Source organism: Glycine max, chromosome 5, assembly GCF_000004515.6.
Source record: "Glycine max cultivar Williams 82 chromosome 5, Glycine_max_v4.0, whole genome shotgun sequence".
NCBI classification, from domain to species: domain Eukaryota; kingdom Viridiplantae; phylum Streptophyta; class Magnoliopsida; order Fabales; family Fabaceae; genus Glycine; species Glycine max.
The window spans coordinates 38,501,559-38,526,497 of record NC_038241.2 but is presented as its reverse complement, the minus strand read 5'-3'; the positions used below and the strand labels follow the sequence as shown (position 1 = coordinate 38,526,497).

Sequence of the window (24,939 nt, the reverse complement as noted above, 5' to 3'; positions counted from 1 at the left end):
TGGAAGCATATTAAAGAAAGATAAGTAGAGTTTTTATTTAATATTATTATGAGTGTATAGGAGAGATATATATAGAGAACAAAGAAATGACAAACTCTAAATTATCTATGACTTGAATTTAAATACATCTACAACTTTAATTTAAACCTATCTATAACTTGAATTTTAATTATAATAACTTATAATTAATCATTGTATCGTATCAATAGTCCAATACAATATGCATTCTCCACCCCTTACCCTTCCTCTCAATTAAACACCCCCACCCCAGTGCAAGCACCTTGTACCCCTTCCTCTTCATTGTACTTACTTACATTATTTTTCATAGACGATGTTTGAGAGCATTGTTTGTAATCTTGAAATCATATTGGATTTTTGAAAAGTAACCCTTGCATTAAGACTTATTGGATCTTTAGACCATGTAGAGTGGTATTGAAGAAGGAAGAGATTGGTTGATGATTTATGTTTTGTATTCTCTTATATATTTTCTCTTTGACATTTTGCATTTCCTTGTTGTATTTTGTTATTAAACCTCATGTTCTGTATCTATGATTATCATAGTTTGATTTCATCTATATTCTTGCCTCCATTTATATTTATCAAAATATTTCTTAAAGGAGTTTAAGAAGTTATTTTAATTAAGTACTTTTAGAGATAAAATAAATAGTAAATCACATAATTATTATATCTCCCATAACACAACAAAATCTTATTTTCGTAATGTATTTCGATCATATACCTAACAAAAATAAGTTTTCATTGTGTGTTGACTAGATTCAAAATGAAAACAAGTTTCCGCTATATATGTTGACTAGATACACAATGAAAACAAGGTTTTATTGTCTATCTTGTTATCATAAATAGCGAAACATATTTTTGTTGTATTACAAGGTATCCAAATCATATTTTTATAACAAAAAAACTCATTTCCAAAAATGTGAGGGGGTGTAAGTAGTAATGTCCCTCACTTTTTACAAGTTTTTACATGATCCTCTATCTATCTCTCTCTCTATATATATATATATAATTAATACTTGAATTATCCTAGTTGTTATTGGTTTATCTAATTATCACTTGTCAGTTATTACCAAATTACTATCTAATCATCTCTTGTCGAATTATTATCAAATTATTTTGTCATCATCGCGTCATCAAATATTAGTGTTATCAATATATTCTTAAAGTAATTCTACCATGATATACAACTTTCAAAAAGTATATTTAATTTGAACTTAATAATAAAAAAAACTAAAACTGATTTTTTAAAACTGAAAGATGTTTGTAATTTTTGAAAAAAATTAAAGATTAAAGATACTGACTAAAAACCACCCCAAACCCAAAGTAACTTACTGGTTACCACTTACCAGCATGTTATTTTGATAGGAGCCGCCTATGGTTCATGAAAAAAAAATCTGAAAAGTAACGACCTGTTTGTTGGTTACACCCTATCCTTCCTTAAACCCCTAAACTAAGCCCTATCGACAACGATGGACCGTAATTGACCAAACCTTAACCTGCTTCACTTCACCCAATTTCCATTCCATGGCCATCGCTACCTTAAAATTTGCTTGCAAACCCAATCTCCTTCTTCGCCCCGCTCCCTTCCAATGCCTCCGCAAGGTATCTTCAAATTCTAACCTCACACACCATTAGCTTCTTTCCCTCTTTCTATTTTGTCTTTTTATTTTTTTATTTTTTATATTACTAGGTTGTGCCTAAATCTCTCCCTAGGGTTGAGGTAGAGGAACGTAGGGGCTCTCATCGTGAACAAGACAAGGGGACTAGCGAAGAACTCATATCAGGTTTTTCTTTTTCCTCTTGTTTTTGAAAATGGTTAATTAGATTTTTTTTATTGGTGATTCTGAATATCTTCTTTCTTGTGTGTGTTGAATTGGTGAAGAAAATAATAATAGCAAGGTCCGGGCGTGGAAGAAACTGAATTCCAAAGAGATTGGACTTCGAAATTCCATGATAGCAATTCCAACCAAAAAGGTTCTGAACGTGCTAAAGAAAAAGGGTACGTGCTAATCTCACTCCTTTTATATTTTCCTCAACCTGGGTTTTGTGTGGAAATCAGAAAGATCATTTCCTTGACTTGATTCTTCAAGGAGGGAGGAAAATGTAACTGATTTATGCGTGTTTGGTGCACTGCATTTTGGAATTTGGGCTGAGCTGTTTGTTGGATGTATTATTTACTCTCTGAACATCTTGCCTTTCACTTGTATTTGAAAGAGTTCTTAATTTTTCGGTCATGACTCGTGATATCGAATGATTCAAAGTGAGAAAAAGAACCAGGCTATAATTTGTTCTTCCTGAACATCTACCCTGACACTGTGCGTAATATGTGATATAACTAGAAGCCACTTAATTGTGACTATGCAAAGACTATTTTGCTTAAATTTTTCAAATAAAAGCCAACTTTTTTTAACAAGAACTGGGCATTTTTTTGTCAACCATGTTTGCTTGATTTTTTTTCTTTTCTTTTCCAACTATCCATTGTTTTTTAAGTAACTAATTATGGGTCTGGAAATATTAATCTTTACATTGTGGTATGTTCTTGGTGTTTTTGTGTGTATCATTTAAGAATAAGATTCCATAGTTTCTATGTTTGTATCTGCAAAGTTAGGGAGGAAAGTGTATGACTGATGACCCCATTTGACTCTTGTAGGGCATGATGTATACCTTGTAGGAGGTTGTGTTCGGGATCTTATACTAAAGCAAACACCAAAAGACTTTGATATTATAACTTCTGCAGATCTTAAAGAGGTTACCTTTATTTCCTATTTTATTTCTATTTTGATTTTCAAATTGTTGGTGTGTGTATATGGCAGTTTACTGGACAAATTTTTGGATCGAAAGATAAGTTATTAGTAGTTAAAAGGGAAACATGTGTTTTTATATTGGCATTTGGTGTTCTTAACATGTGGATTATCCATAAAAACTAATTTATACAATCTCATTTCAGTCATTTTGAAAATTTAAATTTCTATTTTGGGTTTGGTGTCTTCAGACCTTAACCTTGCATGGTGAACCTTGACTCAATTTATAGGTGAGGAAAACATTTTCATTGTGTGAGATAGTTGGTAAAAGGTTCCCAATATGTCATGTTCATATGGATGGTACCATTGTTGAGGTTAGTATATTTCTGTTTTGCTTGAAACGTTTTACATTTCATTAGAACTATCTCCAGTGGGGTGATTGCTATAATTTCCCCTTATTAAGGGCTGTCTTCCTTTTATCTCCACTTTTCATGATAATTTTATTCTCCCTTTTAATTAGGTTTCAAGTTTTAATACTGCTAGATGCAAGTCAAGTATGCACTTCATTTATGATGATATTGAGGCACCTCATGACTGTGATAAAGAGGACTATCTTCGTTGGAGGAATTGTTTGAGACGAGACTTTACAATTAATGGGTTTTGCACCAGTTCTTGTCACTTTCAAAATAGAATTCTATTCCTTTTTTTTTCCTCTTCATCTGGATGTAGATGTGTTTTCTATGACATGACATCTCCACTTTATATACAATGCAGCTATTTATGCTGTTAACCAAATCCTTGCTGTTCCAGGTTGATGTTTGATCCATATGCAAGAATTGTGTATGATTACATGGGAGGAATGGAAGATATCGTAAAAGCTAAAGTGTGCATGTGTCTCTTTGAAGCTATTGTTTCTTATATTGCTATTTCTAATCCAAAATTTGAATTTATGTAACTTAATTTTCTGTGAATAGGTGCGAACGGTGGTTCCTGCGGCCACTTCTTTTCGTGAGGATTGTGGTCAGTTTTTGTTGAGGGATTAATGATGTTAAAAGAATACTACTGCACTCCCATTTTTCATATGCATGACTGTATGATTCCTTTTTTTTTTTCTTTCAGCTCGGATTCTACGTGCAATTAGAATTGCTGCTCGCTTGGGGTTTAGTATTTCAAGGGAAACAGCTCAATCTGTTAAAAATCTTTCATATTCAGTGTTAAGACTAGATAGGGTATTTAAAGTGATCTTCATCTCTGCTTCATTATATACACACATGAGTATATCCTGGCTTAGTTGCCCTTTTTATGTTTCAGAGTAGGCTTCTGATGGAAATAAATTATATGCTAGCTTATGGATCTGGTGAAGCTTCTCTGAGGCTACTATGGAGATTTGGACTTCTAGATATACTTCTCCCATTTCAGGTACATGATGATTCTCCATTTTTTATTTTTGAAAACACAGTCCTGGAATGCTAGCTTAATTCAGATTTGACATTACAGGCTGCTTATTTTGTTCGTGGTGGATTTCGAAGACGGGACAAAAGAACCAATTTGCTTTTGGTAACCCCATCCTTCTTTATGAAGTTTAGACTTTAAAACTTGCAGCAATTTATACTCTGTTTTACTGGCATTAGGCTAGTGGGAATAGCATACAGAAGACATCTTTCCTACACTAACTCACAACTTGTTGGTTATCATATTTATCAAATTGTGCATTAAAACATGTATATGTTTGGAAAGTAATATAAATAACTATTAAACCCGAACTGCAACATGCTGATTGTTGAGTTCCTTGGTTCCACTTCCTGAAAAATGTTTATTTGTGTCAAACTCATGTGGAATGGCTAGAGTAGTTATTCTCATAACTATGTGCTCATTCTTATTTGAATATTTTTAGGTTATGAACCATTAAAGACATCCCTCCCATTAAAGAGACAAAAGACCTTCAAGTTCTGAAAAGCTAATGGAAGGGGTGGGATTTCTTTTTTTTCTTTTTTCAATTTGAATATAGCTTATTAGATTATCTCATGATAGTTCCATGTGTTACTAGAGTTTTTATTTGAATGAATAGAATCTTAGCACTGCATTTGCATATTTTTTATTCGATCTTTTGGAATTTCGTCTGCAGTCTTTCTTCTCCAATGTGGATAAACTTTTGGCACCGAATCGTCCATGTCATAGCAGCTTATGGTAAGATCTGTGCAACAGCAAGGGCTGTTTCTTGCTTTACTTTGTTACCATATGTAACAAACCTAATTTTTAATGCTGGAAAGACAAGAGAATGACAGCATAAAACCTGTAAATGAGTTTTCTTTTAAGATCTTGTCCTAGGATGGCATAGGCTTGAAGACATGAGTATCAAATTTAAAAGTCCTTTCTCCCTTCCTATTTCAGGGGAAATGTCTCAGAAAGAATGTTAATTTCCTGAATCTTTTACTGAAGTCAATCCCTTAATCTGCTTCAGTTTTCTTGTTTTTTTGAAGCAGTTCAAGTTATGTAACTATCCTGTTGCCATTGCTGTGTTAAACATTTCCAGTTCCCATGGTTGCCGCAGAATCCTCTATATATTAATCTTTTACAGGCTGATAACTACTTCGGTCATCAAAGCAAGGCTCATAAGGAATCTATGCTTTCAGGGTTGTTATCCTTGCATTACATAAAGCATTGAGCGATAAACCTAGGGATTCCTCGGTGGTTGCTGCATTTAGCCTTGCACTCCATAATGGTGGAAATTTGTCAGAAGCAATAAGCATAGCTAGGAGGATCAACAAAACACATGATGCCAGATTTCCTGAATTATTAGATCCTTCAGGTCTGGATGAAGAGGATTTGGAAGCTGAGATTCTGGATCTTGCAGAGTCTGTTAAAGGGTCATTATTGCAGATGAAAGATAGGCATTTCGTATCTGGGGCTATGGCTGACTATCCTCAAGCTCCTCATTCAGATCTTGTAAGCATATTTTTTTTAATATAAATTTTATACATGCTTCTGGACAATGCTACCCAGCCGATGGACTGGACCAGTATAGAACCCAATCATTCACCATCCCATAAAAAAGAAACTTACATTGTTTTCCCACAAATAGCACACACACATGCATATGAACAAAGGATAGAGAGTGTAATCCTAGTAGTATAATTGACATCAATGTAGCTGTTAAATTAATTAGTGAGAAATTGAACTATATACCTGGAAAATTAAACTATTTTGTTTGTAATTCCTTGTTTGGCGATTGATTATGGTACACAAGTCAATTTAAACACATTAACCAGATATTTGAAGTATGATATTTGATTATTGTTCAGGAATCTAGGGCTTTCTCTATTGATATTTTGGTTAATGGATCCTGACTAACATCATTAGTCTGTACTGTTTATTCACAATTTGACAGGTGCTCATCCCAATACCAATGTACCTAAGAGCTCTCAACTTTTTTGACTGTGTGAGAGTAAGTGCTAGTAAGAATTTTTTGTCAAAGCAAGGTAGACAAATTGATTATGAGTCCTTAGCTCGTGGAGACTTGCTAGAAGTACGGCACGTGTTTGCAAGGATTGTATTTGATACCGTATATCCACTACACCCAGGCAAAGATCAGTTAAAAAAGAGCACTGGATTTTCAAGAGGCTAGTTTGAAGTTTTATTAGAAGTTGTGAGAAAATTGATGCTGGAGTAGGCATTCTATCAAGGGTAATAGTCGTTGAAAATTGGAATAATGTGTGGTGAAGGTCTGGTGCCAGCATTTGACATTTGAGGGGTACTTGCAGGAATTATCATTAACTTTGTCATCAGCCCGTGACAGGCTAAATAGGCAGCGGATAAAAAAGGGATAAACTGTTTCCACCCGCAAAAAATATTTTTGCCATTTTCTTTTTGTTATCAGTGTTTTTTATTTTTTACTTTAATAATTCTTTTAATTTATCAATCAATCTTACTTATTGTTCTCATGGTGTCATTATTTACATGGCAGTTTTAGGAGCCAAATCATTAAATTGCCAAAAATTCAGAAATGTTAAATTTATTCACAAATGAAAAACAATCTATTCATTAAATTGTCATCCGTATCTTTTCATGAAAAAGAATTGCTGTCATCCGTTTTTGCTAAACAATGCATGCCAAGACCAAGAAAAATGGGGTTTACTGCTTTTTGCCGTGATTTATTATGGAAGTTTTAGACATATTGGATTTTTTTGGTACATATTGGATTAAGATGATAATTCTTAAACTACTACGTGTAAGATATTTGCAGAGACTAGTCTTGTTAATATAGTCTTTTTCAAGTCATTTTCATAATATAGTTATGTTCTAATACATATGGAAACTAATTTTTGTAATGTATTAAAAAAATATCATGAAAATTAGTTTCTGAAATGTAAGTTTTATATTATGAAAGTTAGGTTTTGTAATATAAGAATTTACATTACGGAAACTAATTTTTGTAATGTGTAAAAAAATACATTACTGAAATTAGTTTTTGTAATTTAATGAAGGGAGGTGAGTGAGGGTGAACTGGGGATAATATTTTGTATTTCTAATTTTTTTTCTTATAAAAAGGAAGGTGCGATGAGAAGGGGTGTAAACAGCATTGTCCTATAGAAACCAACAGGATCATAGCCTCTAGAATACATTAAGACCAGTTTTTTTTTTTCCTTTTATAAAATGGAAACTCAAATGTTTCTTTCATTTGTTGAGATATTTGAGTAGAGCTTTTGTATTGGACTAAGATAACAATTCAAATTAGGATAAAAAATTGTTACATTCCACAAAGCACTATTTTGTTCCGTCAGTGGGTACAAGATTGTATATATAGTATTGCTTGTTTTGAAAATAGTGGGAAATGACTAATAACATGTTTGAGGTGATGATGAGGTGAGACAAAATCAATTATGAAATCACGGTGAATGGAGAAATCATGGTGATGCCATGGTTTTGAGGTAACCAGAGCTACCATGATTTTAAAGGATATCCAAACATGCTATAAGAAAATCAAAACTCAAAAGGAAAACTGTGTCTTGCCTTTTGATAACCGAGCTAACATAATCAAATACAAATCGAAGAAAGTTCATTGAAGGACAAAATCTGAACATCCATATTAATAACTAAGTATGGTGGCACTCTGGTAAAACAGTCATTACCAAGCTAACATTATTTGTGTAAAAAAAAAAAAATCTCTGTTCTGCATATCCAAGCATGCGTGTGTGGTTTCTACCTAACAGGAGCAGGAGCACTTCCTCCAGTAGTAGGCCTGAAAGATCAAAAAACAAAATGATATTTAACATGAAAGAGAAAAAATTTGATAGAAACCAAAGACATGATATGACATAGTACATGCAGCATGGAGCAACTGTGTAATGAAACCATGAGATAATAGGAGTTACTTACAGCCCTACAAATACTTTAAATGAATCATAGAGTCCCCATTGGGCTCCTGTTAGTGTTCCAATCATAACTATACGAAGTGGAAGGCCACGAGTAAAAAGACCTACTACTCCAATCTTCTTCACAGCCTGTAAAATCCAAAAAGAGTTAAAAAGAAAATTAAGCATTAACAACACAGAATGTGTGCTATCTATGTTACTATCTATGTGTGTGCTATGACTATTACTCACATCACCAACAGTGGCTCCCTTTGCATTGTTGAGAAAAGAAACGAGGTTGTCAGCAGGGTGTGAGACAATTGCACACAGTACGCCTGCTATGTATCCAGCTGCAAAACTCACTCCAAGCTGCTTAGTTTTGCTGCACTGCTCCTTGGGGGTTGGGATCGCATATTTGTAAATCTTCTCCACAATAGTCTCAAAGGAAGCAAATTTCATCATCGTGTCTGACTCCACACAAAAGTGTAAAGGAGAATAAAATAAAATAACAGAAGCAGAATGCACCTTAAAATTGCACAATGCAAACATGGAATTTTGCACCCCACATAAGTGTAATGTGTATGTAGACAAGACACAAAAAATACAAGCATGATCAAGATCAATATTAATTAATAGTTATTTATTACTCTAACAATCAAGCAAAGGAGTTCAATGAAAAAACCAAATTAACACTAAGATTATAGACTGATCATGTGATATCTAACTCCAATCAGAGAATTGGACATAAATATGGAGTTGTTCAAACTTACATGGAATTTGACGGCCCCAAAGAGGGACAAGCCCTTTATACAACCTGGATATCAAATCAAACTCATGTCAAATTTGGAGATTCCAAAATCTAAAACTACTTATACAAATCAGCTATGATGGACACATTCTATACATCTATCAGACACAATAAGTATTCAATATAACGATTCGGTTATTCAAAAAATATTTAACATATGATATGTGCAAGACAAGAGCTTAGATAATACTAAAAACAAAATAAAAATTATAAACCATTGTCATTCAAATTACTACTTATTGTCTACAAATATGAATAATATCAATCCCATTCTTCTCTTGAGATTATCTATAAAGAGGAAGATTTTCATTTTTGGTTAAACAAGAGACACTGCTTCTATATTTCTATATTATACATGCTTCTATGTCTCACGTGTAACGGTATTAGATTTTCATAACTTTTTAAAAGGCCTAGATAATTTGCAAGTATCCAAGAATATCAGAATCAAATATGTCTCACATATGATATGGATATGTGAATCAAATAAAAGTATTAGTGCTTCACAGCATATCAGCAGAAACAAAACAATAGAGACAATTATTAAAGACCAAAAAGCATACCCAGAAACACCATCAGCCTTGATAAACTTGGGTAATCCATCTGACAAACCTCGAGCAAAGCCAGGCTGAGTTTGTACACGAACTTTGACAGCCTCCATGGGGCAAAGGGCAACATCAGCAATAACTTCTGCCGAAGCAGAACCAGCTAGATATATGATCGTTTTGTACTTGATTGCATTCTCGGGTCCTGCAAGGTCTGAGTAGTACTTCTTGAAGAACTCATAAAACCCAAACTTGCATGCTCCTTGAGCACTGTAGCCTAGCAGAGTAGGAACCCATCCCTTGAAGAAACCTTTAGCGCCCTGCTCCTTCAGTAACACTCCAAATCCTGATGTGATGTTCTTGTACTTTACAGGATCAATCTGAAATAGCATTAAACATTATTTTGTATTCAACTCGTGCTTAAGCATATGGTATGATTTGAAAAAATTAATAACCAAATTGAATATTGTGATTGCAGTTAAGAACTTCGTAACTAGTAAAAGTTGGCACAACACAATCACATTGATCATGTATAATGTATTAATTGATAAGGTATGACACTGGATTATTGGAATTTATATTTTCTTTTGCATTACTTTGAAAGGGCAAAATCTTTTGAATAAAATTCAAGCAACATATTGCAGATCTTTAAAGGTGTAAATAGTGGAGAATTGGGATAACATAATGTTGAGAGAACAGTTTAGAAATCAGAGCATTTTGGTTTTGGTTTCACTTGTATTCTCCACATGATTCAACCTTTGTAGAGAGACTAATCATTTCAGTTAGACTTAACCCTTATTGACACTATCGAGCTAGAAGAACTCATTTCAAGGAAGGTAAAACTCTTCTAGTCTATTTCTTTTATTATTATAATTCCTAAGACTCAAATAAGTGACATTATACCAACAAAGCCTTATCCCACCAGATGAAGTTGGCTACCTGACGGATTCATTTTTTTTTTAAAGTTGTGGAACAATACTTTTTATATAAATTTATGGTGGCAATACTCATATTATGTATAAACTTTTCTTACTACACTTAAGTTTTGAGGACAACTTATTGTACATATATATTATTCAAAGAACCTGCATGTTGCACTTGACAAGATCGAGAGGAGTGACAGCCATGTGGGTAAGGCCACAGCTGAAGATGCCACCGGCACTGCATGCAGCATAGTAAGCAGGAGAAAACATGCGGATTCCCTCTTTGGGTGAAAGGATCATAGGACTCTTTGTCCGACCTTGTGGCAATGATGATGATGCAATGGAGGATGATGGTGGCAACCCATGATTGGTGTTATTATTCAAATGGGACAGTGTTTTTGATGAGTACAGGAATCCAGGGACAAGAGAATGATGAGATTGGTCGGAGGGAGCCATTGATGAGAATTGACGACAAGAGTGTCTTTTTTTTTTTTTTGTGTGTTTGTCTGTGATTAAGTGTTTATGCCAACTGTGAACAGAAGTGGAAAATAGAATGTTGTTATTTGAGTGAAAGAAAAGATGGGCGACAAAATGGGAGGGTTTGTGGTTAGGAAGGGAGAGAAAGAGATGATGAAAATGAAGAAGAAAACATGAATGTGTATGTGAATGTGATCATGCCCTTAATTTTCGCAATCTTCTTCTTACAAAGAGGGCATTTCCGTTAGCCTTTGACTATGTAACGCCCTTCATTTTTCAGGTTCATGCACGACCTTCACTCTTGACTATTACTACTATTTTATATTCTTCTGTAGCATGATTTTTAAAATCAAGCAATTTAAAAATGTATTGAAATAAATAAATTCTTATATAAATTATTTATATAAAAAATTACAACTAACTAAAGCTGTTTACTATTAAAAGAAATATTAATAACTCTTTAAGTTAAAATGAACTAATCATGTCGCTCACAATCGAGTGAGGGCGTTACGAGTTTTTGCTAGCAATCAAATATTTAATTGTATTCTTGTATTTTTGCTACAATTACGTCTGAAATGAAATAAGTTCTCTTCTCATAAAAAAAGAAAATGAGATTCTTCTGTGTGAATAGAGTGGAATAAAAAAATAAGTGCATACTCTTATATATGTTACGCGTTAAGCAACATCTCTAATATGTTAAATAGAAAAAGAAAAAAAAAAAGAGAGAGTAAGAAATAGAAAGTGTGAACAAGGATTTCTTTTTTTGAGGGTGTGTGAACAGGGATATAGGGAAGTGGTTAATGATGAGATGCAACATGTAGAAATATTGTTTGCTCTGAAGTGTACCGCAGAGAGGAATAGAGTCAGGGATCAAGATCTTTTCCAAAAAAAATTTCATTCAAAAATTTAAATTTAAGATTTTACTTAGGAAGATTGATCGAGGATCACTCAAATTGACGATCAAATCTTTTACAAATAATTCTTTTAATTGAGGACCCCAGCCTAAAAAAACATTCTTGTTTTATATTTGGTTGTAAATATGACTAATTTAGTGTGTCTTTAGATTAGTTTTAAATTTTATTAAAATTGATTCCAAAACTATGTTGAGGCCCAATTAATAAATATTTGCTTTAACATTTTTAATTTATCACCATAATTTTTGGAGTCAGAAGAGGTATTCAAACACACTATTATTAGAGATTTATCATCGTTTAATTCAGAGAAAGATTTATAAAAAAGTTGTGTGAATAATACTTGTATATACATATAATATATAAATTTGTAAAGCAATACTTATGTTATGAATTGAGTTTTCTTATTGTATTTCAAATTATACGAACAGTGTATAATTTTAATATATATATATATATATATATATATATAATAGGTTATACATGTGTAAAACATTTTAAATTTGAATAGAAGCAATCTAACTTTACAAGTGAGACAGGTGCAGAGAAAGATGAGTCTCTCTTGATAGGGTCAAATATGGATTTCAAAACCAATATGGTGTGACATATATTGTTTTCTTGAACATGTGGTTAGTGATTTGATATAAGTTTATGTATATAAAAAAATATTTGTTAGAATAAATAAGTTGGGTTGTTAGTTCCAATTTACTTACTTAGGTTGACCAAATTTTTTACTTTTAGTTTTAAATTCAAGTTAACATTTTTTGGGAGAATGTAGAATTCTAAGGGAGAACTAAATAAGTTGGTTAACAGCTTCTACATAAACCATATTTTCTTTAATAAACTTAGCTTATTAAGGTAAAATTGATTTATAAGGAAGTTATAAAATAGTATAAGTTATTTTGGTTAAATTAATTTGCATGTGACTAATTTGACAATATTTGTAAGAGAGTTTCTATGGTGTTTTAAAAAATTGTAAGGATTTTGGTACTGTTTTTTTTACTGATAAAATTGTTATGTCATTTGTCAGTTTTTGTTTATTTCATACTAGTTCTTGATTAATTAAAATATTGTAAAAATATATAAAATTGCAACTATTTTAATTAAAAATCTGATTAAATATAAATTAATGAGAAGACTTATAACATGACAATTTTATTGGTTAAAAAAAAAACAACAATACCAAAATCTTCACAATTTTTAGAGCATCATAGAGACTCACTATTTACAAACTACCTTTCCTAAATGGCATGTGGCCTCACTCTGGCATGGTACTTGTATTCGCATGCGTTGCTAAATTTGGAACATGAGCTCAGCAGCAGCCTCAGTAACTGATAACTGCCACGTAATTTTTGGATAGAATGTTACATTGTGAGAGCAACGTGCACCACTCCTCCATTCCCATCTTTGATATCATCCACTATAGGCCACAAGAATTGAGATGATGCTAAATATTAAATAACACTTTCTTCGTGACATGGATTTACTTTCCAACTAAGCACAAGCTAGACTTTGGTCCAAAAATATTGGACATTTCCCACATCAAAAACCCAAACCCTATCCCTTATTCGCCTTTGTCCACCCTCAATGGCCTCTGTTTCAGCCACTTCTCTCAGGTTCCAACCCTTTCTCAAGTTGTCTACAAGGACTACTACCCAGGTTTGAAATCCCCCTCTATTAATGCACCCTGTCTTTGTACTTTGTCATAATGGTGGGAACCAGTTCCAAAAGTTCAATTTGTTACAAGTACTAACTAGAAAAATTACAACAGATTATCTTGTACACTCTTTTAAACTTACTTTTATTTATGTGTTTTCCTGATTGGTATTTTCCTTTAATGATGGTAGAGAAATCAATTCAAATTTCCAAATATTAATACAAGTGAGAAAAAATTTAGAAGGTGTAGTGAAATGTATCATGATTTGGAGGGTCGGTCCAATGGTTGGAAAAGGGTGACGAAAGAAGGGAGGGATCAGGTTCGAATTTTTCGAATTGATATTTTTAACAAAACTAATAAACTAACATTTCTCCATAAAAAAAGTATCATGATTTTTGGACAAGTGCAATATCAATATAGTGGAAACTTCACATGAGTTGGGGGCTTAAAATTAACATGCAGGGGTGTTACAAAACTTCAAGTTTGGGGGCAGTTTCTGTGGGATGGAATAGGAGAACCTTTCCCTCTTTGAGATCCTCCCGTTTACGCATTTGTGCAGTAAGTTTGATTACCTTCTTTCCTTTCCCCTCATAACTTGCAAGAATTTTTTTTAAAAAAACTTTGAATTGAACTTTGTGAATGAGGCAGGTCAAGGCACAACCGGAGACAGTGCAGAAGGTCTGCGATATTGTGAGGAAACAACTTGCTCTGCCTGCTGAATCTGAGCTTACCCCAGACACCAAATTTTCAGCACTTGGTGCTGATTCCCTTGACACGGTAAAATATAAAATTATCCTAAAAAATTGTTAATTTTGATTCAGATGCTATACTCATAAATCTTTGTACCTTGTGCTAAAGTTAAGATCCATAGTTGACTCAAATCACTTGTTGTATGTCCTATCCCTCTAATTGAAAAAGTTTAATACTCCTATCTAATAAGAATTATTACCTTATTGCCACATCACACGAATGAATAGGATGATGTGATGAAATGATTAAATCTTAGAGCTTAATTTCTATACATTGTTAGGTAGTTTTACCATATCAACCAATTAAAAATCATAATTTGCAGGACCTTTAAGATAATAATTATTAACGTTAACAAGTTTATCATTATCATATATTATATATTATGATTGGATAATACGGTAAAAATTAATATTTTATTGTTTATGTTGGGGCAGGTGGAAATAGTGATGGGTTTAGAGGAAGAGTTTGGCATAACTGTTGAGGAGGATGGCTCTCAAAACATCTCAACCGTTCAAGAAGCAGCTGATTTAATAGAGAAACTGATTCAAGACAAAAGTGGAGCTAGTTAGTTAGGAGGTGAACAATTCTAGGGAAAATCCATTGAGTGAGGGCACAAGTGTAACTGAATGAGGTTAATTATTCAGCCCATTCACTGGCCCTTTTTTTGTGCTTACGCGTATTCTTTAGCAAGCTTTTTTTGGTGACTTTGTTCAATTTTCTATTTGATGCAAGAGGTCAACCCAAAACGCTTTTTTTTCTCTCTCTCTCACGATAAGCATCTCATTTTTTTTTCTTAGGCGATGTTACTTATGTTCTGTTTTTGCTATTCATATGTGCTTCCTGCTTATTGCCATATTCAAGTGTTTAATTTCTTTCTGTTTAATAAACTTTCACGTAGAGGGATTTGCAGTCTGTTTTAGAGATGATGAGAATGTACTCTTTCAAACTCTAACTTAAACAGCAAGGAGTCCTAACTTCCTTTCTATATTCTTATGACGAACAATATTATAAATCACATAACTACGATATTAGAGGGAAAAAAATGCAATTAAACTAATTGTGAGATTTTGATCTTTCAAAGAATTAATTGCACCAATGCATATAATAAGTAATGACATTTATAAAAGAAATTTAATTTTTAATATTATGAAGTTATAAATATTATGTTATTTTCTTCTTCAAACTATTACCTAATATATTATATTAAAATAAAATAGAATAATTTAATTATTATCAATGTAACCACAATTGCTTGTGACTTGTAACGTGCTTTTAACTTTGAGTGGGCACATCTAAAAAACTTGATGCGTAAATCTTGGAAAAACAAACTGAAATTTAGTTAAAATAATTTTCTTTTTATTTCTGTTAAAATCATTTTCAATGTGTTAAAATAATTTGCTATATCGATTTTTGTTTAGAAAATATTTATTTTGAAAGGAAAATTATTTTAGCGAAAATTCAATTATAGATGATTTTCGGACATGCAAAATAGATGTTTTGATGAATTGCCAAGCTAATTAATGGTTCAGAAAAATATAATGATGAATATTTGTATGGAATTTAATAGGCATATATTTATTGAATGAAATTTACTTTTCATACTCGGCTCCCTTTTCCCCAAACTCGTATACAAAATGAAGTAAGAAATTAAGAATCTTCAGACTGCAGTAGAGAGATATTGGATTCTGTTCATCCTCATGAAACTCAATTTTTCCGCACTCTTTATTAAATTTTGCAGTTCCATAATACCAGCTTGCTCATTTTTGCCAAATAAAAACAATACTAAATGAGTTATCGAAAAGAAAAAGAAAAAAAAATACTAAATGTCATTACTTTCTCTTCCCTTAGGATTTAATGTAATTTTCCTGTATTGTTACCAATTAAAAACTTAAAATACCAAGCCGGTTCTTTAAATGTGCTGATTAAGCTTCAGCTATTGGATATACTTGGTGCAAGAAAAACTAAAAACTCAGAATATTTACAAAAATAAAATAAAAACTAACAATTAGAAATGGAAATGGCTTATTCTTTTGAATAATCTAATGTGAAGTTGACACACTAAGGTTTTTAAGACTGGTCTAAGGTGAGATAATCTTTTAGCTTTATAAAAATTAAAAGTAAATAATGTTTTTGTTGATAAATCTAAAATTTGCATTTTAGTAGTCTTACCTTTAGTTGGAGTGAAGGTTATGGTTTCTATCCCTTATACATTCTCCAGATCAGTCCATAGTTGGAGCCTTCTCATGAAACTTGTTGCGGGTGATGACAGCACCCCAGACCCAGATCATCAAAAGAAAGAAAGTCTGTGTAATTAAATAAATAGTTAAAGTGGATAAGCTTTTTTCTCCACTTTGTATCTTTTATGGTCATCAAGTTGGAAAACCAAAAGAGTGAACAAATTACTAATACATAGTGGGGAATCATTTTAATTTGTAAATTGTAATTGTTTACTTAATAAATTCCAAAGACAAGCATCTTAATAGCTTATAACAAAAAATAAAAATTGGTCCCAGCACCACGGACAAAAAAGACCGTTGAGATCTGAATACTCATAATAAAACTTCATTAAATCATGATCATATTCTAAAGGTTGCAAGCCAGGAATAAATGAATAATGTGATGGCGCCATGGCGGTATATAAAGTTTATTGAATTTTATGATATCTTTTTAAAAGTCATATCAATTTTTTTTGACAATATAAAGATTTTTTTAATTGAGAATGCAGATCCATTATATATAATTTAAAACAAAAAAAGAATATGTAAGATAAAACAAATTATCTAAAAAAAAATATGTAAATAGACAAAACTTACCTGCAATTCTTTAAATATTTTTAGTGTGTCAAAATTAAAAATTTTACGTCCATACTCCGTGTCAATGTTTAATGCAAACTTTTATCATGAAAATGAAACTCCAATTTTAATTAAAAAAAAAGAATACCAAAACTGTTATATGATTAAATATGATCACCGGAGAAGAAGGAATGAATGAATCTGGAGAGATCCCTCTAGCATTCAGTGTAGAGTCCATCACCGTCACTAATAATAAAGTTCCTCAGCTCAGCTGGCATGTGATATGATATGATACTCTCTCAATTCTCATCATTTCCTTTCCTGAAACCTTAATCTTCCATTCCCAATCCCAACCAAACTCGCCTTTTTCTCTGTTCGACTTCAATTAACTGACCCACCACCACGCCACATACATACTCTGTCTATGCTCTTCTTAATTTGTTTATTGTTATCATACAAAGTTTGTAGTAGAACAACAACAACTACTTGAAGCAGTTATAGCCGTAGTTCCAGTTCTGCTGTGTGTCTCAACTCAAAAAGAAAAGTTAGCTATGTTATGTACATCAAGTGCCCATCATCATTACCATAATTCACAAACCTCCCTTTCTCTCTCTCTCTCTCCTTAAAAAAAGCAGATTACTTTGCCTGCTATTCCGTGCAATTTCCCCCTTCTAATTTGACTTTGCATCCCCACAAAAACCATATCTTTTAATACCATACCATATGGCAAAAGAGCAAAACCAGGTTAACAATCTCCCTCTTTCATCTACACAACATGATAACATCTACATTAACAATACAAATACAAATATAAATAATAATAATAATAATAATAATAAAAAACAAAAAACCATCTATGATATGATATGATATACTTCTTGATCATGGCTTTAATTTAGATCTTACGTTACATCACATGCATTTTTTGCATTGCATTGCATTGTGATTGTGATCTGCATTAAGTGGTGGTTGTAGATCCATGATTGGATTGGATCTGAGCGATGAATGAAGATTATTAACATTTTGCATGTGGGAGTGGACATTGCAGGGCAAAGGCCAAGAGAGGGAATTGGAACTCGAAAGTGACGAGTCTCAGGCTGAGATTGAAGCCCCATTGCCTCTCACTGTGACTTCTCGGGTATGATATTCATATATTTATATTTAATTTATGACATTTTGAAACTGCTAGTATCAACAATGAGAAGGCCCAAGTTTGAGGCTTTTGCACATTGTGTGGGGAACATGGGAATTGGGTAATGTAGGTTTTGTATATGTTGGGAGATATCACTGCAGGGCCTGCGTTTAGGTTCACGCAATGGCTCCAATTGGTTCGTAAACGCACCGCAAAGTATCGTTCTTCTGGCTTCCCTCACCGCACTTCCACCACCATGCCTTCTAGCTCTTGGTTAGTTACTTACTGCTACTTATTACCATTCTCTTTCATTGCTGCTTCTGTTAAACTTGTAGTTGTAGTGAGAAAGGCATTTGTTGCTAATGCTCATAATTTGTGTCCAGCATCAGAGAATCGTTGGAGAATTCAAAATTGGACCTGCATCCTGATCAGACAGAAATTAGCTTGTGGGAGAGGCTTGGGAAGGCTGCAATGTTGGACATTGAATCTGGCTCCTTTTCCTGGGACATGCTCTCTTCACTGCACCACACTGAACACAGCAGTAGCAATGAACATTCCGAGGATGAGATGAACAAAGCTCTCGAGGTTCATCGCATTCTACAATTGTTCTGTACAAGTACAAGCATTACTTCCATAGCAATCAGGGTTGATGTTTTAGTGCAACTTGTGTGTCATGAATTGCTAACGTAGGTTTCACATATAAGCCAATGTGCAGCCTGTGTATGCTATGGATATCCTTTGCTTTTGCTTAGTCAGATTGGGAGAGAGTAAATGTGGTTGAGCATGTTGGTAATTGTTAGTTTTGGAAGTTATAAAGAATAATGATTTCATGTTGGTATATCTTTTTTACTATATATTTTTACCTATATTGTTTATTCATTCTAGTGGTGGTGAATATCTATGTATGTGGGGTTTCTTTGGACAAACATTTTAGTAATTATGTATTGTGTTTTCTTTGTAATTCCGTATTAGAGAAAGTAAGTATACATCAAATGTGTATTTTCTTAATTTATGTCGTAATATCTCTTCAGTTGTGTCCACATAGGTAACTGTAAATTCTGGAGGAGTTGTCTTCTTTGCCTTTTTCAATATCTCTGGAAATGCTGATGCTTGCCCAAAAGAAGCAGCAGCTGTTATAAAGATAGCATCATCAAGAATGGCAACACAGTCTGAACGCCTTGGCTATGAATTTGCCAAGTGGATGGGAGTCCAAACTCCACAGGTTGTTCCCTTAGGTTTTATAACACAAGCACCACATCTGCAAACTTAGGCTATTTAGACTATACTTCTACCATATTCATTCTCCTCTATTAATTTGAAGATGCAGGGTAGAGTCATTCACAATACCTGTTTAGAATGGCAACAAATAAAGGAGGCTGCAGAAAAAGCTAGAGAAGCAGCAAATTCTGAGGGTGATGAAATTGGTGAAGTGACATGTTTTGAACTTTTGGAAGCACTTGAGCTTAGCCGATGTCTATTTTTTATGAGGTATGATCCACTCTGGTTTTAATTAGTTGAGGTTTATAACATGGCAACACAGAATACCCTTTCTTGCTTCGTCACTTCCAATAACTCTTTCTTAAATGAAGTGGACATTTCCAATGTGCTGCTTCTGGTTTTATTTTTTTCATGGAATTTCAAAAGCTTGGTATAGGACTGTTTGACTGAGCTTGACACGCCTAAAGCAAATCTTTAAAATAGACTATTGTTCTTTCTCATACAAAACTCCCTTCACCTTGTGTGACAAAGCAAGTGTCATTCTTGATACTTGTGCAATTTTCTTGAGTTGGCCAGTTTTTCAAGCATGTTAAATAGAGGGAAGTTTTTCCTAGCATTTGTTGGATAAGTGGAAAACCAATGAAAGGTTTATTATTCCCTTTTACCATACCGATCATCAAGATTGCTTCAGTAGAAAGCTGTAGTCTTTGGGCAAAGGAACATTTTATAAGGGTTTCCATTTTCAACCGATTGGACAATATCAGTTTGTGTCTTGCCAGGTGTGGTTGGCATCAAGGTAAGGGCATGTTTAAAATATAAGATACATAATATTCCCATTCTGAAAAGAATTGCACACAAAATATCAACCTCTTTGATGTTATCACTTTTGCCACTTAATGATGATTTTGGGTTTCCAGTAAATAGTTATGTTTGTTCATGCTTGGACTTGTTGTAATTTCTAATGTGGCTTCTTCACTGTCATAGTTAATGCAAGTTTTTCCAGATAAATTTCAATAGAACAACAAAAAATTTGTTGACAAATGGGAACCATCAAGAAATAACTAACTGGTTTTTTTGTTCTTCTCTTCAACTTATGATGGAAAGCAATATATCAGAAGTCGGTACCCTGAAAAGAAGTATTTTATTTCTAAAGCATTTGTGCTCACCTTATTGAAAGCAAGTTACTAAATCCCATTGTCACTAATTCCTAGAAAAGACAATGAAAACCGTTAATGTGGCATCTGTAGAAAGAGTAAATAATCTTATAGAACCCTTGTTTTATGAATATGTCAATGACTATCATAGTTCATCTTAGTGTTATTTACAATTGGAAAAAGAGACTATCTACCGCCAATAGTACAACCATAGAAAAATATCATGGCTGTTCTTCTACACAATAAATTTTGATTGTTAATTTTAAAGATTCACCATCTTGCAGTTATGTACATGGTTCACCCTTGCTTGAAAATTCCAGTGCATTTGAGTCAAGGGAATCTGCAGAAAGAACATCAGAAGCTCTTGGCAGGGTACTGATGTTGGACCTTGTCATCAGAAACGAAGATAGACTTCCTTGCCATGAGCTTAAATGGCGAGGAAATCCTGCAAATTTGTTGTTGGCTGGAAAGAATATCTGTGCAAATACAGATGCACTAGAATCAGCTTTTGATTCTGCAGTTAACCGATATAGACCAAAGGTGATCAGGGCATTTCAGAAAGAAAGAAGGTCAACTTCAGTAGATTGCAGACTCAATTCTCATAATCCCGGCTTGATATCACAATCTTATGATCTCTCAGACATCACAGAATCACCAAGATCTGCTGACATGAGCTTTCAAACATCAGGAGAATCACTGTCTCCCGACTTTAACATTGTAGCTATTGATTCTGGTGTTCCTTGGCGACCTCCTGCTGGAAAACGTGCAAATGATCAGGTTAATTATCCTAAGTTGGTTGAGTTGCTGGTCAATAGTTCTGAATTTGCCTCTAACCTGTTATATGATATAACTGGGGGGAAATTAGGATGTCCCCCACCGGAAGACATGGAAAAAACTTATGTACATACAAGTGACACAATGTTTGTAGTTCACGCATTCCGTAATGGTTTCCGTGCTGCTCTTAGAGATCTGCAGGGATTCCATATATTCCTACTCACACTTCACCAAAGACTTGATACTTTGTTACGATCATTTATGAACATTATTAGCAAAATATCTTTGGGGGAATTTGACAAAGAAGATTCTGTGGTTCCTGACTCACTTTCACTGACTGCTGGCGGGAGTTGTTCCTCTCCAACATGTAAGGAAAGGCTTGCTAATGATAACCATCAAGATTTTATTGATTCAGAATCACAGAGAACTGCTTCAAGAGCTTCATCTTCAGGCAATAGAGATTGCAGTGACTCTACTCCTATGTCAAGAGAAACTTGGCATGGAAAGTTCTATAAAGGAAATGGGGAACCACTTCGTAGTCTCCGTTTGACTGCTAAGCTCCGTGACTTCCATAAATTTGCCAAGGTTGGTCTCATAGGTAACATAGCCTTGTCTACTAGTCACATGGTTTTGGTACCACTTTTGGAGTAGGACCTGAATTGTTGTTTTGGTGCAATTTTTCCATGAACATTTTGGACACATCATAAATAATCAGTCAGGTGCATATTGCTTTAGTATGCAAAATTATAGGACTTTATTGCCTGCCTATATATAAAATTGACCAATGTGGACAATGCTTATAATTCTCACAACAATATGCTCTTGTTGCTTTCATGAGGTGAGAGCACAGATTTTGCTGAATTGGTTTCAGCCATTTGTATTTTGATCATGCATGTTTTTTCTGTGTTACCTAGACTTCTCTGCTCTTTATGCCATCTTATTGTCTAACTGATATGATCACACTATGTAACACAGACCAGACGGTTTCCTGTTACCAAAACATTGGAGGGTTTCCAAATCATGCCAATAGTTCCATTTCCTGCCCCCTTCCCCACACACCTCTTCTGCATGTGCTAATGTCATATTCACATAATCCTGTCCCAGGGTGATTGGAAAATAGGAATATAAGACTAAGAGCAATGTAATTTTCTGTTTCTTCACCATATAAAACAGTATTTTTTTACCATGTTTGTTCCTTATTTTTCCACTTTTTTTTATACTGTATCATGTTTTACAGGTTGATGCTGAATCCAGTAAAGAATTGGAACAGTGGAATGAAATGCTTAAAAGCGATGCCATCAAACTATGCCAGGAGAACAATTTCAACCCAGGATTTTTTGAGGGTAGTGATAATAACTGTGTCGTTGATGCATATGAACTTAAGGTTACCTTCACTTTATTATATTCAAAACTAAAATATAATAGGCTCCTTTCATTTATGAGGGATTTCCATTCATAATGCATTATCTTTTCAACTTTCAGGTTAGACTTGAGCATATTCTCGAGAGAATTGCATTGATATCAGATGCTGCAAGTACTGAGAAACCTTCAGCAGTGACAAGTAGTCTGTTCATTGGTGGAGCACTGGCTGCAAGATCTGTATACACACTGCAATACTTGGGAATCACAAATATTTTGTGTTTGTGTACCAATGAAATTGGACAGTCAGAAACTCAGTATCCTGATCTATTTGAGTACAAGAATTTCTCTGTAAGTCATATTTACTTGTATTTTCTACCCTCACTTATTTTGTGTCTTATTTGCTGAGTTTATTTTATTTGAGAATCAGTTGAGCTTTTCCTTGATGCCTGTCTCTACTTTCCTTCATTGATTATCCATGCAGTCTCATTTAGGGTTATTCATGTTAATTTTTCGTTGGAGCCATATGCTCATCCTCATTTCTCACTTTAATAATTTCTTCAGTTTCTAATATTGTCAACTGTCCATTATCCTTAAAGTTTAAGCTCTTAGGTGCATGCCCATAAATGTTTTTTTTTTCCTCCAACACCCCAGATTTAAAAGCTTTTTTGTGCTTTAAGCATGGACAAAGCAATGATGTTTGTCTTACCTTGTGATGAAATTTAATGTAATTATGAAGAATGAAGGTGGAAAGAGTTACACTATTGACCAATTACCCATAGAGGTTCTCATGCCATGTTAACAACCAATCATCCCCCAACCCATGTTTGATTTGTTGGGTACAAGCCCATTCATGCTTCTGTTTCTGATTTAGATTGAGAATCAACCTTAAAATTGTTATTATGGACTCGAGAAATTGACAAAGTAGATCTTGCTTGGCCATTCTCTTTTCTTTTTTTTGTTGTCTTTAAATTGTTAGTATGTTCTGATCTCCCTTGCCTGGTAGCTTATTCTGACACAGTACAATGTCAACCTAGCTCAAAAGAAATGAGTCAAAATAGTTAAGGCTAGCCTCAAATTTTTCTTGATTCAAAATTTGATTCGTTATGCAATATCATGTGATGCACTCTTGTTCTTTGCACGTTTCCAAATATTCTATGTTAAAATTTACTTTTAATGTTGCATTCCTTTTAAGAATATGTCTTCATATTGATTGTATTCACTGTCTCATTTGAACAGGTATGTGACAGTGATGATTATAACATCAGCAGCATATTTGAAGAAGCGTGTGATCTTATAGACTTTGTTGAACAAACAGGTCAAAAAGTTTTAGTTCATTGCTTTGAGGGGAGAAGCAGAAGTGTCACGTTGGTCCTCGCTTACTTAATGCTCAGGAAGTAAGTAAGAATGAAAATTATATAAGACATAATTCTAGTACAAAATGATACCGTCCTCTAGCATCAATCAATATTGCAATAGTAATTAAATAAATGAATATTAATAGCTAATATATTTAACACCACAAATGAAACTATGTATTAGTATACTCATTAACTCTTCCATTGGTTAAAATGGTATGCAACAATCTAATTTACCACCTAGCAACCATAAGTTCATGTTCTTTGATATGTAAGATTATTACTGTGAGTGAGTGACAGTTGCAACAGGTTTTGAACTGAAAGCTTTTATGGCACAGGAAGTATACTTTATCACAAGCATGGCAAGCTTTGAAACGAGTTCACCGTCGAGCACAACCCAATGATGGTTTTGCAAAGATCTTGTTAGAACTGGATCAGAAACTACATGGAAAGGTTTCGATGGAATGGCATCAGCGGAAACCAGTGATGAAAGTCTGCCCCATATGTGGGAATAATGCTGGACTAAGCAGCAGCTCACTCAAACTACATCTGCAGAAATCACATAGAAAGCTATCATCTGGGAGTGTAGATAGTGCCATGACTATGGAAATCCAGAAAGCATTAACAGCTTTGAAGATTAGCCGTGGTGGGAGTGTCAGCCCCACACAAAGATCATCTCATCCACTGATAGATCAATAGAAACTGCAAATTTATAGATTTTGTGCATTCAAGTATCAGCAGGTTAGAAAATTGAGTGTTTTTGGTGGTGCATTAAAAACAAATCGATTAAGTTTCTGCCTTTATAATGAAGCAACAATTTATCACTTCCAAAATTTCCCAAATTTTTTAGGCAATTTTGGCCCCATCCCAATCTAACAGCTAATATCACCCAAATAGTGTTTTCAGTTAGTTTTTCTTCTACAAAGTATAAGTGAAATATAGGTTCAGAGCGGGTCTAACGGCTGTCCCATTAT

The 24,939-nt window shown here is 33.7% G+C and overlaps 4 protein-coding genes across 9 annotated transcripts; 3 read left to right on the top strand and 1 right to left on the bottom strand.

Moving 5' to 3' along the window:
• The first annotated feature begins 1,371 nt into the window (after nucleotides 1-1,371).
• LOC100790939 (poly(A) polymerase I) lies at nucleotides 1,372-6,696 on the top strand. 4 transcript variants are annotated; one of them, XM_014775815.3, is made up of 14 exons: nucleotides 1,377-1,620; nucleotides 1,709-1,802; nucleotides 1,901-2,017; nucleotides 2,669-2,766; nucleotides 3,050-3,133; nucleotides 3,280-3,416; nucleotides 3,570-3,642; nucleotides 3,734-3,779; nucleotides 3,879-3,988; nucleotides 4,071-4,178; nucleotides 4,257-4,316; nucleotides 4,885-4,946; nucleotides 5,393-5,705; nucleotides 6,148-6,696. In XM_014775815.3, exons 1-14 carry the CDS (start codon nucleotides 1,543-1,545, stop codon nucleotides 6,382-6,384), a joined length of 1,617 nt encoding a protein of 538 aa, XP_014631301.1. In that variant the 5' UTR covers nucleotides 1,377-1,542; the 3' UTR covers nucleotides 6,385-6,696. The 4 variants fall into 4 exon arrangements, with proteins under 4 accessions (XP_040871565.1, XP_040871566.1, XP_025984296.1 ...); XM_041015631.1 differs by lacking the exon at nucleotides 6,148-6,696 and having other exon boundaries at nucleotides 1,372-1,620; nucleotides 5,293-5,567; XM_041015632.1 differs by lacking the exon at nucleotides 6,148-6,696 and having other exon boundaries at nucleotides 1,373-1,620; nucleotides 5,338-5,567.
• Nucleotides 6,697-7,818: 1,122 nt separating this feature from the next.
• LOC100791467 (mitochondrial phosphate carrier protein 3, mitochondrial) lies at nucleotides 7,819-11,146 on the bottom strand. Its single transcript, XM_041015630.1, has 4 exons — nucleotides 10,546-11,146; nucleotides 9,479-9,840; nucleotides 8,881-8,924; nucleotides 7,819-8,577 (listed from the first exon to the last, which is right to left on the bottom strand). The coding sequence occupies exons 1-4, from the start codon at nucleotides 10,837-10,839 to the stop codon at nucleotides 8,132-8,134; spliced, it is 1,146 nt and encodes a 381-aa protein (XP_040871564.1). The 5' UTR covers nucleotides 10,840-11,146; the 3' UTR covers nucleotides 7,819-8,131.
• A 2,068-nt stretch (nucleotides 11,147-13,214) lies between these two features.
• Nucleotides 13,215-14,924, top strand: LOC100500644 (acyl carrier protein 1, chloroplastic). Of its 2 annotated transcripts, XM_014775814.3 has the most exons (5): nucleotides 13,220-13,430; nucleotides 13,619-13,747; nucleotides 13,891-13,986; nucleotides 14,077-14,205; nucleotides 14,613-14,924. In XM_014775814.3, exons 1-5 carry the CDS (start codon nucleotides 13,359-13,361, stop codon nucleotides 14,745-14,747), a joined length of 561 nt encoding a protein of 186 aa, XP_014631300.1. In that variant the 5' UTR covers nucleotides 13,220-13,358; the 3' UTR covers nucleotides 14,748-14,924. The 2 variants fall into 2 exon arrangements, with proteins under 2 accessions (XP_003525430.1, XP_014631300.1); XM_003525382.4 differs by lacking the exon at nucleotides 13,619-13,747 and having other exon boundaries at nucleotides 13,215-13,430.
• A 2,207-nt stretch (nucleotides 14,925-17,131) lies between these two features.
• Nucleotides 17,132-24,798, top strand: LOC100791993 (dual specificity protein phosphatase PHS1). 2 transcript variants are annotated; one of them, XM_006580562.4, is made up of 11 exons: nucleotides 17,132-17,714; nucleotides 18,019-18,108; nucleotides 18,233-18,375; nucleotides 18,486-18,687; nucleotides 19,148-19,324; nucleotides 19,424-19,590; nucleotides 20,759-21,833; nucleotides 22,486-22,632; nucleotides 22,731-22,958; nucleotides 23,847-24,004; nucleotides 24,304-24,798. In XM_006580562.4, the coding sequence occupies exons 1-11, from the start codon at nucleotides 17,694-17,696 to the stop codon at nucleotides 24,662-24,664; spliced, it is 2,769 nt and encodes a 922-aa protein (XP_006580625.1). In that variant the 5' UTR covers nucleotides 17,132-17,693; the 3' UTR covers nucleotides 24,665-24,798. The 2 variants fall into 2 exon arrangements, with proteins under 2 accessions (XP_006580625.1, XP_006580626.2); XM_006580563.4 differs by lacking the exon at nucleotides 17,132-17,714 and having other exon boundaries at nucleotides 17,726-18,108; nucleotides 19,430-19,590.
• The last annotated feature ends 141 nt before the right edge of the window (nucleotides 24,799-24,939 follow it).